Below are 11,200 nucleotides of genomic sequence, written 5' to 3'. Positions count from 1 at the left end.
GCGTTCGCAACAACGCTGGCGCTGCAGCTCCTCTACGTTTGTCATTTTGGGAAACAAAAGTATGAATCATCATGAGGGACCTTGGCTACACACTTGACATCCCCTAAATTCTAAAAAGGCATTAAAAGACATTAAAACCAGCAGTTGTAGTACTGTTGCGTTGTGCAGATGTTCCCATCTGGAACAGTTATGCAACACACTCCCAAGTGTGTCGCTCTCCTTCGCCGTTGCAACGCAATTAGACGGACGGAGGAAGAGCCAATCCAAACAGACACAGGTGATAACAGAGTGAGAGGTGCAACTCAGCAAACAGGAGAAGCTCCACCTGACCCCGTCTCTCCGTTTCGTGTGCTTGATTGCTCTTCTTGTGTCCTTCCGTGTTTTTGATGTTATTTTTCCGGTCATCCGTTCGCACTGTGCTGTTCCCCGTGGGATGCACTCTTTATAGAAATAGATCATTGGCACATGCACAAACATTCACATTGGTACATGTTCCACTGAACACAACTACGGCCGCTTCAATGGGATACGCCAGTTCCTAATTATTAACCTTGGACATCAGCAGAACGCGGTTAACCGTAACTTTAAGTCTAATCTAAACATCGCGCTGACTCCATGCCCCCTGCGTCATAGCGAGGACGTCTTGTACAGTATTCTCCCGCTGGACAAACACTACAAACTGTCCTCTGGAGACTATTTTCATATGTTCAATACAAGTGAAATAGCACCACGACTTGATATTAGCGTGTAATTCTTGCTCACTCCCAGCGATGTTGCTCTGTTGGGATTTTTCTCCGGGACTCTGACGCATTTTCCCAATAAAGGCAAGAACCCTTTGCAGGATGCAGTGTGTTCCTCAGAAGGCTGTGCTCTTCAGTCCAAGGCTGCCTACACATTTTGGATGAGGGCAACTCCAAAGGGCAACTCTGAATAAATGCATGCACACACGCACACACACACACGCACACACACACACACACACACAACTGAATACATGAGATGAGATTTTAAAAAAGCCAGATAAAAAGTTGAATAATGGTGTTTTGGTTTTGCCAGAGATACAATTATTCTGCATGTTAATTACTCATACTCACACATTACTTATTTGATTCAATTGCATTTGCAGTTTCTATATTTAGTCTTTATTTTAAGTCTATAAGAATATCCTTCAGTATAAAAGAGCTGCTAAAGAATTCAATTGGTCTGGTTACAAGTTGTTGGAGTTGCATGGTGCTCTTATACATAGTCCGTGGCCTCTCGACGATATGAATGAAACCAAATTTAGGAAGTTGGATATCTGCGCAGAATATTTCCACTGGAAACATTTTAGAACTGAAGTCGGTCAAGTGTTGGCAAACACAACATCGGCCAGTGCTATCGTGCCGGTCCTTTGGTGTTTCTGATGGACCAGGGGTCCGCAGTGTTTTGCCTCCAGGTGAAATGACACATCGGCTGCAGAAGAAATATGTCTGTGGGCGTTCTCACTGTAGAGGCAGAGAGCGCCAGGGCAAACACAAATCATTGTTTTTTACTAAGCTGGTGTTATGGGTGGAAGTGAGTCAGTGTGGGTGTCCGGATGATGACTGACAACCTTTTAATTTTTATACAAACACAAAGAAACACGTGACCGTACACAGTAGATGTAACGTTTTACTGAAGCTCTTTTTCTGTGTGTGTGAGGTAATGTCATTACATGAGCATGCCTGTTATGAGAGTTCCAATCAGATGTACTGAACCACTTAGAAAGGGTTCAATACAAAAAGAAAAGCCTGGCCAATTCCCCTGTTGTTTGCCCTATTTCAGGGGTGTTTGGTTGCTTTTAAAGGCCAACTGTATCAGTAATGACCATCAAGTTACATATGAGGTATGATATGTTTCTGGCGTGGGGACGGCAGAGGAGTCACATACTCGTTTTGTTCTAACACACATGTATTACGCGCTCACGTGTCAGATTACGAATGCTTTTAAGAGCAATGTGATAAATATATATATATAAATCCTGTAAAACATGGGTTTACTTGCTGTTTGTGTGTTGTGCCGTGATACTGTTCCTTGTTGAGGTTAAGTAGGTCAGCAACACTCCCTAAAGACTCTCAGTCGATTCCACATCCTTTGTGCTGACTCGCTGCCGACACTTACAGTGAGCTGGTCTCTGACCTCAATATCAACGCCTGCAGAGGACAAATGGAAATCTGACCAGTGGATGTTGCACCAGAGGAACATAATCTAGTCTGTCACAACTCCCAGGTGTCAGGTGGTGAGGTAAGTACAGGAGAAAAGCACGAGGACGTGCAGCTTGGCTATTACTTGGTCAGGTTTACAATATAGTTATTTTAGATTCAGCTGAGTGAGGAGCCAGTTCTTCCATCTTCAGAGTAGCCTAAATCCATGAGACATAATTATTAGCTCGCTAGCTGTCCTGCTGAAGCTAGCAAGCTTTACGTGAAAAAGCTTTAGCTAGCTGAAGTTTGATGGTTCAGGACAAAGCTAGCAAACAGCTGTGACTTCAGTAAGCTAATAGTTAAGGTTAGACGTTGAATATGCAATTAATTTGTTATCTATATAACGTGTACAGTGAGTGCACTGTAGATTATTCTGTGTCAATTCAATTAAAAAAGACCAACACTGATAGCAGACAAGTACCATTCCCAAAATATCACCCCATCTTGAAAAGACAATATGTTAAATGCTTCCATTTATGGCCAATGCCAACACAAAGTTCTTGCTTCCTTCTTCTATGTCTGCACATGGAGTCTATTCTAATGTTGACTTCAGGGAAAGATCAGGGTTATGGAAAATAATAACCAAAAGTTTGGTTGTGGTGAGGCACTAAACATTTGGTTTGAGATATATCTTGATTGTGGCTTAGGAAAATGAAAGAGCTAACTGCTGGTCAGTGATGCCTTGCTTCATTCAGGGCACGCCATGTCTCCAAGACGAGCACTGGCTATTGGCATTAATTCAATTCAATTCAGTTTATTTTGTGTAGCCCAAAATCACAAATACAAGATTTGCATCGGAGGGCTTTACTATCTGTACACATGACATCGGATCAGGAAAAAGTCCCCAAATGAAGATAGTAAAACCTCTTTAACAGGGAAAAAGGGGAAGAAACCTGAGGGAGAGCAACAGAGAAGGATCCCTCTCCTCTGATGGACAGAAGCAACAGATGTCATGTGACCAGAATGAGCAACATAACAGAAGCACATTACACGAATATGACAGAAATTATTCATGTAATGAGTAGTTGGCATGGACCATGACCCAGATAGCCACAGTCCATGTCAGCGGAGGAGGTAGAGAAGACGGGCATCAGCGGGGCCATGACCATGGAGACGGGACCTGCTCCAGACACAGCCAGGATCCATGGCAGGGGGCCGGACCAGCTCCAGACAGCCACGGTCCAGCATTAGACTTAGAGCAAGAAGTTCCTGGTTTGAAGAGAGCTTGCATGTTGAGGGAAGACAGACCGACTAGCATCTTCTTCAGAGTGAGCAGTCATCAGAAGTCTGGTCATTCACAGTATCCGAGCCAAACAAACAAGCAGAGAGAACTTGGCCCAAAGAATGAATTCTGGTCGCCCGCCAAACAGATTTCGCTGCAATTTTGATCCAATTCTGTTTCGTAAACATTAATCTTGGCAAATGCAAGGCGTGGATAATTGACAGATATTCAAATGTTATGACAGGGATTGCTGTACAAAAAATAAAAAGTCGTTCACATTCGCTGCATCCATGAGATTTCTTTGTCTTAGTTTACAACAAAATAAAGTAGAGCCTGTGCTGGTCGTATAATGTTTATTGACTCTTTGCTGTACTACCAAGAACGCAGCCAGAATCACTAAAGACTTGAAGAACCCCCCGAGTTTAAGATGAGATTTGGAGCTTCTAGTTGCTCTCAGTGTGAAAATACCAAAAGCAGCTTTAATTCATCTTGCAGTGGACCGTCAACCTGTTCAGAAAACCATTCATTGCTAATGCATGCTGGGATTATCTCCGGGCTCCTCAGAACCAAAGACGAATGGAGGAACGACATCCTGGCGCGGTGTTGTTCCATTCAACAACACAACTCTAAACTCACACCCAACTGAGTACTCGGGTACCTGCTGACATAAAGGTCTGAGCGGATCAGAAGACCCCAAAGGACCCAGCGCTGTGGGATTATCTCACACACCATGTCTTGTTGACACAGTGGAGGCTGATTGCACACAATACCATCTACTGTACACCACTGACACGTCGAGTCAGAGGGGTCTGCTGTGGTTCATGTAAGGACCTTTTAAAAAGGTGCAAACTCTAAATTGAAGGAAGACAAAACAGAGACAGCATCGGAGAACTGAGAACTCCTCACACTCCTCGGTTGGGCCTTGGTAGCCTTCTGCAGTTTTGGGTAGATATCGGCACCAAGAGTCAGCATTAAAATGCACGAATTCATGGGCACAAGGAGGCCGACGTTGACGTTTTATAGCCAGCAGTTTCTTGCGGGTGTCTCCATCGTGATATAACAAAATGGAGTCGAGACTTTCGACTTGTCCTCATAGTCACCTGCTTTGTCCCTTCACTGAAATGATCAGCGGAGAGGAAATGACCAAAATAAATTTGAAAAAGACGCAGATCATCGTGTTGCGTTAAACTGTTTCATCCCGGCGGGGGTGTCGATTCAGGAGGAAGGAGCTTCCCAAACTTCCGCCAAAAGCTAAATTTGAGTTTTCATGTGACTATTTGCCGACGTGGGTCCTCGTTCAACGTTCACACCGCGAGCGACGACGCAGCGGGCTGCCAAGTCAACCACGTTTCTGGCCCCCTTTCACAATTCCCGTTCCATCTAAAAAAATAAAAATAAATGTAATCTAGTAGCCATTTCCAAGTGCTAAGTATTGATCAAAACCTGAACAGCAGCCCTGTCAGACAACTAAAAGGACATGGATCAGCCGGTTATTCTTTTTTTGAAGCGAGATGGAATGAAACGCACACCACCCATGAGGTTTTTAGACGAGGCACAATGACACTTCAACACTAAGTACATCAGACATAACACATGACCAGCGTCCACCACTCTCGTCCGAAAAAAGCACATTAGCGGCTAAAGGCAAACTCGTAACGAACCCGCCAGAAATAGACAAAGTGGATTTCAAGGGACTCGAAGTGTGTCTTAACTTGATGAACCATGAAGCAGGACAATGCAACTGGCAACGGAGTGAAAGTGCACTGTCCAAATCGTTCACACGCAATACGTTCTGGAGGACAATCCAATGTGGATCCAGTGTATATGTTCTTACCGGTCAAAATTAGTTTAAAAAAACAAAGCGGTGTGTGTACTGTGCCTCTGTTTTCTTTGTATAACTTGGTTTTAAATCTGATGCAGTGTGCTGTGTAAACAAGCTACAAAAAGGAAATATAATAATGATTAGGGCTTAAAACAGATGATAGTTTTGTGTATTAGCGCTGGATTATTTTGAGGTACTACTAAATGTTACCAAACACTCAACAAAATATATTTTCCTCCTTTTAATATTTTAAACATATTCAGCGCACAGCTCTACAGTATATGTATCCAAACTCACGTGATGGGTTTTGGCAACATGCATATGTATGTGTGCAGTTTTGTTTTTTCATCATCAGTTGAAATGCACAGGTCATGTGAAAAGAAAAAAAAAAGAAGCACCGTATTCGTTCTTCACCTTTGTCCATGTATGTATTCAAACATGACAGGGCGCCGCGTGTTTGTGTACTGCCCAAAACACAGATTTCAAAGAGAAATGTCCAGTCAAAAGACACAGAGTGCAGAGACCGGGCAGCTCTAATCTGCTGTTACCCTTCACACATTCAGTTGTGACTTTAATTGACTTTTACTTTAATTCTTGTCTCATTTTCTTCAGTGAAATCGGCGGCTCCGTGGCTCACTTCACACTCAGTCTCGTGGTGCCCCCTTGTGGTCAAACATGTGAATGCCGTGTCCCAAACTGAGTGCAACAAGTGTGTCAAAACATCCAACATGTGAATATTGTTCATTTGGCTGATCCTTCGCCCATCAACTCCTTTTTCCAGGAGTGAATTCCGGCGATGGCTCTGCGAGTCAGCGTTCCCGGCGATGATCTCCGCGGCTGAGTTCCTTCACTGCCTTTTGCTGTCCAGGACGGCCCTCCAGTCGTCCGCCCAAGACAGGAGCCGCCTCTGGGAGGGCCCGACGTAAAGGTGCTTGTTGTGGCAGGCGGTGAACAGGACGTGCTCCCACGTCGGTTTGGGATCCACGCCTGAGGAAAGAGGGACACGACCGGCACGGATGTTAGAAAACCGTTACGTGTTTCACTGCTTTCATGCAACCCCAGCAAATATGAGGGGGGGGGCTGCGGCAGCTGTCTTTAAAAGGTGTGAATGAGGCACTGAAGAAGACGCACGCAAATGGTTGTAACACCCACATGACATTACATGAACAGGGTTATGCAATCCTTTCTCTTTCAAGACTTGCTTCCTTCCTTCTCTCTCTCTCTCTCTCTTCCTTTTATAATGTTTAAAACACACTTCTGTGCAGGCTGACCTCTGTCTAATTGAATACATTTTTTCTATACCGACTTTTCAATGTGACTTTTCAGCTGCGTCCACATCTGTGTGTTCACGCTTTGACGCTCAAATGTGACCATCAGAAAGAAGAACGTCAATGGGGGAAAAAAAAGTTTCTTTTGGTGCTACATTTCATTTTCTTTCACAATCAAGTTCTTTCACAATCAATGTCCCCCCCCCCTTTGCATCCAATAAAGCTTCCGGATCGTGCGTACATCGTGTCCACGCCTCCCTGGGATACCACTCAAAGGCCGATCGGATCCCGCCGCGAGCGAGAATCCGATCTCGGAGCACGCAGACTCGACGGTTAAAGCGTCGCGTCGCGATCGGGGGACAGAAGACGAGCGTAAACCACGGCTCGTGTCACCTCGCCGGAAGGGCGGAGCTTAGCAAATGTTGCGTTGCCACCAATGTCGGGTGGGATACCAATTGTGCGATACAGAATGATAGTTTGAATGATAATTCAAACTATCAGGCTGCGGTCCTTTACCTAGAATGTCAGGCTTGTCGTCTATGAGGATGTCTCCGCTGATCACCGTCTTGTCTCTGGTCAGGATGACCTGCTCCAAAAAGTCATGACCGAAATGCTTTTCTACCCAGGCATACTGGACAAACACACACACGCACACATGCACACAACAAATGAGAGCTAATTAGATAGAGGAAACAGAAGTGTTCCCCAAAGGGAACAGACTACATGCTGATGTGCACAGGGCCTACCTTCTCATACGGGCAGTGTCTGTAGTTCTTTATGGGGCTCGTGCAAATAAAGACATCCGTGCTGCAGAGAGAAAAGGGAAAAACACATATTAACATTTTTACAGATGCTTATATCTGACGGACAGGTGGAAGCAATTGCTATTTTGGAGGCGGGCAATGGACCAAAGTGAGACGTATGGGATCACACCATATGGCAGATATTCCCTGATAAGAAAACAGACTCGTTTTCTGGCCCTGGTGGTTGCAGAAGGACATTCCTTTCCACCAATAGGGGAAACGTAAACATATGGTTTCATAACTACGGCGGCTATTTTTAGACATTGTTCCACTGGGTTGTGTGTTTTTGAGAATGCCACCGGAACCGGGCAAAACACTGCCTCCTCCTCCTCCGCATCGACTTGAATGAATCGACGAAGCCGTCACGGATCCAGACGCAGGGGAGGAGCCAATGTTTCTCAATATCACAGTTACGGATTAAGTAGCATGGGGCCGCATAAGCTTATTGGAACAACCACAAAAAACACAATATTTACTCCAGATCAGTTTGTTGAAGAAGTAAGATGGATTGTTTTATATAATTTATTGTGATATGTCCTGGCCTCCACATCCCATTCTCCGCACTTAGAAAAACATCACAGCAAAAATGATTTGGATGTTTTTCCAATGAAAAAGAGTGCTAATGTAAAAATGACCATTTCCTCTAATATGGCAAATCATATCCCAATTGCGATACACAATCGTGCTTATTAGACCGCTACTTACTGACTTTGTCAACAATTGGGTAAAATAATGTATTGATTTAAACAGGATTTTGTTTCTTCCACTAAAAGAAGATTGTTGTTGTGTATAGAGATCAGAACTGTATCTGAAGCAGCGACCTGTTGTTCATTGCAAAATTCCTCTCCAGTTTCTCTGCAGATACTCACCACATTGTTAAAACATTGTATTTAAATGCACGACTCTTCCTCGATTGCTTTTTTTCCTTCTTTCTTCTTCTTCTTTACACCCATTACTCCTCGCGTGGCTCACCCTAAAAAGATCTCAGTGTTTTCACCTTCCTCTCTCACCATGTCTACATCGCATGTTGCTAAACCAGTTGATAAGCCTTGTGAGTGAACCTGAATCTTTAAAAAAAAACCTACTTGTCCATCTTGGCCATCTCCTTGACCGCCTCAACTCCTCCTGGCAGCGGCTCGAGCTCCACGAAGAAGTCCTTGGACTCCCAGATACTGATGGCTTTCTCCTGGGGTACAAAAAGAGCATCGGTGCACATTGATAAGAAACATTGATAAGGTGTCTTGATAAGGCACCTTTCTGTGCGTGTCCACGTGAGAGTATGTTTCAATAAAGTAGCAACTGAGAAAAAAACAACATTTGTGGTCCGTTTCTTCGTGTGTGCTCAAGTTCAACATGGACCTTGTACATCGGCCGTGGTTGACGACTTCCTGACATTGTATTTGGACGATATATCATGAAACTATACACAGTCTAGGTATCTTTTTACGTAGCTTTTTTTACCGTATTTGTTACAGTTGAATATGTTTTATTTATAGTATGAGGCTATCCGTTGACTCAGATATAAAATGAAATTCATAACCTAAATATAAAATAGTGGTTAAACTGTGCAAATACATACACGGAGCATTTGTGTGTGTGTGTGTGTGTGTGTGTGTGTGTGTGTGTGTGTGTGTGGGCGGAAGGTGGGGTATTATTAATTGACACATCCGTCCATTCATTCTATCATAGTCTGTATACCTGATATATTAATTACATTCTGATAAAATGTGACTATTTTAAAGTGGACCCTGGGGACGCAGCTCGGGGCCTCTGGCTCTGTGTCGCGCTGCAAACTGTGGATTACATTAACCATAACGGTACAATAGTAGACACGTACAATATGCATATACACAGACACATACACACGCACAAACACAGTGTGTGTGTGTGTGTCACTTACACACAGGTCACTCCTCAGCTGCCCGTACTGCGATGACACCCAAAACCCTCTCCTGTCGTCCAGGGCGATGTGGGGGTCGTCCGGGTACCGGGCCCGGTACTTCTTCAGGAACCCCCCCTCGAAGTCCGCCAGCACCCCGTCCATGTCGACCAGAACCCGCAGCCGCTTACCCGATGCAGCGGAGGAGGACATGTTGGCGGAAATCCGCTTCAAGAGGTCACGAAGCAAAGTCTTCTCCCTTCCGAGTAGGCGCGCGGTGCCGAACAGTGACAGCATCGTGCGTTGACTCTCCACTCGACGTTACGTCGGCCCTTTCCTCCGGACGACGTTGACAGCGGAGCGAGGACCCGCATGGGAGTCGAACGTTTTCGAAATGCTGCGGCGGTTGAACCGCGTGGTTTGCGGCACGTGGCCGTATTGTTCGTTGTCTTTTCGTGATTGTCTTTCACTGTCCGCTCAACTTTATTTATGCAGTCAGCCGCGGTTGCGCGACCAGAGGGCCGCTAACCTAACTTTAGCTGGCAGGCTAGCCGCGCAGCAGCCGACAGGTCAGACGGGACATGCCGTCGGACGCGGTGTAATGGGAGCTGCTTGCATCGCGTGTCAGTGTGTTTTAACTGCCCCGGGCGACTAAACGCCTCTCAGTTTGTTTTGTTCAAACCCAGAGCATCTGTAACATCTGGCTGTTGGTGCTACCTGAGCAATAAACGAGCAGCGCACAACTAATGCTGCAGCACCACGGAAGGAAGAGCTCAGCAGCGAGAACAAACTGTACAACAAGCTTGCTTTGCAGCAAAGATATTTTACACAAAAGAGATGGCTCACTCCGTTGTTTTGTGTTGAAACCACGTATGGCACAACTTGCCTGAACGCAATATTGTAAATTTAGGGGGGAAGAAGAAGAAATAAAACGTTTATTATTATTATTATTATTATTATTATTATTATTATTATTATTATTATTATTATTATTGTGGTTAGTATTATTGTTTCTGCCTGTATTTGGCAAATAATAGACTATTCTATTAATTCTAGTGATACTGTTGCACATCCGTTCACTGACCATAAAATGCTTTTTGAATATGTACAAAAGTCAATGTTTGATTATATATTTTGGAACTGTGCTTTCTTCCTTTCTTTCTTTTGCTCTAACTCAGATATTGTAAATCGATTTAAAACATTTGCCACAAATCACAAATGGCACTTCACTACATTACAGTTACACTAGCCTCATAAAAAATATGGGGGTTCAGCAATGAAAAACAAAACATACCATTATATATTAAGCCTGCAGCAACAATCATCAAAGATAACATAATACATGTTAACTTTATGAAAGTGAAGAACCTAATGGGCGTCCAGATTGAAAGGCTCAATAAATCTGCAACCATCTGAAGTGTGCTGTTAATGGTTAGTATCTACTTAATTTAAATTAGCTGTCCGGACGCATCTCCTCAGTGTATTTAATTGTCTTGACAGTTACATATAAGATTAAGGAACTTCGAAACTGTCTTAGTATTCAGCATTGTTACCTAATACTTCAAAGAGCAAGGTCCTTGTTATGAACTTTGGACATAATAAGCAATTTAGAGAATGTATGCCCCAAACTAGAATTTAGAGTCACACACAATGTAGCTAACGTTCAATAGTTTTTTTTAAGTACAAAAAGCTTTTATGTCCAGTCCTCTCAGTGGGTCCTTTAAAGTCTGTTCGGCAGGAGCTCTTACAGTTTATAACATCTTTGTTAATAACACGGTAAATTGGACGTCAGTTCCTATATTTTTCTTTTACCTAAAGGGAGAACTGTACTCAGAAGTATACAACTGCAGTGCCCACATGAGACAAGAACAATACTTTGCAATATCCTTCAAATAAAAACAATAATAATAATATAAAAATGTGATTCAGTACTATAATACTTTTAGTAAATCGTGTGTCTGTCCCTTTAAGAATCCGACGGTCG

The 11,200-nt window shown here is 43.7% G+C and overlaps 1 protein-coding gene across 2 annotated transcripts; it reads right to left on the bottom strand.

The window, feature by feature from the left end:
• Positions 1–5,492: 5,492 nt before the first annotated feature.
• LOC137789192 (5'(3')-deoxyribonucleotidase, mitochondrial-like) lies at positions 5,493–10,007 on the bottom strand. Of its 2 annotated transcripts, XM_068582486.1 has the most exons (5): positions 9,238–10,000; positions 8,423–8,523; positions 7,281–7,341; positions 7,051–7,165; positions 5,493–6,253 (listed from the first exon to the last, which is right to left on the bottom strand). In XM_068582486.1, exons 1-5 carry the CDS (start codon positions 9,511–9,513, stop codon positions 6,114–6,116), a joined length of 693 nt encoding a protein of 230 aa, XP_068438587.1. In that variant the 5' UTR covers positions 9,514–10,000; the 3' UTR covers positions 5,493–6,113. The 2 variants fall into 2 exon arrangements, with proteins under 2 accessions (XP_068438587.1, XP_068438588.1); XM_068582487.1 differs by lacking the exon at positions 7,051–7,165 and having other exon boundaries at positions 9,238–10,007.
• Positions 10,008–11,200: the final 1,193 nt, after the last annotated feature.

The sequence above is a fragment of the Clinocottus analis genome, unplaced genomic scaffold (genome assembly GCF_023055335.1).
Source record: "Clinocottus analis isolate CAN_PGR_092001 unplaced genomic scaffold, fCliAna1.0.p SCAF_19, whole genome shotgun sequence".
NCBI lineage: Eukaryota > Metazoa > Chordata > Actinopteri > Perciformes > Cottidae > Clinocottus > Clinocottus analis.
The sequence above is the reverse complement of the archived record's forward strand: the minus strand, read 5'-3'. Positions and strand labels throughout refer to the sequence as shown.

Excerpts from the sequence above, each read along its gene's own strand:
- LOC137789192 (XM_068582486.1), bottom strand. The coding sequence starts at position 9,513 with ATGCTGTCACTGTTCGGCACCGCGCGCCTACTCGGAAGGGAGAAGACT. Across the intron at positions 8,524-9,237 it reads AGCTGAGGAGTGACCTGTGT|GAGAAAGCCATCAGTATCTG; the intron begins GTAAGTGACACA and ends TTTGTACCCCAG. Across the intron at positions 7,166-7,280 it reads GACACTGCCCGTATGAGAAG|TATGCCTGGGTAGAAAAGCA; the intron begins GTAGGCCCTGTG and ends GTGTTTGTCCAG.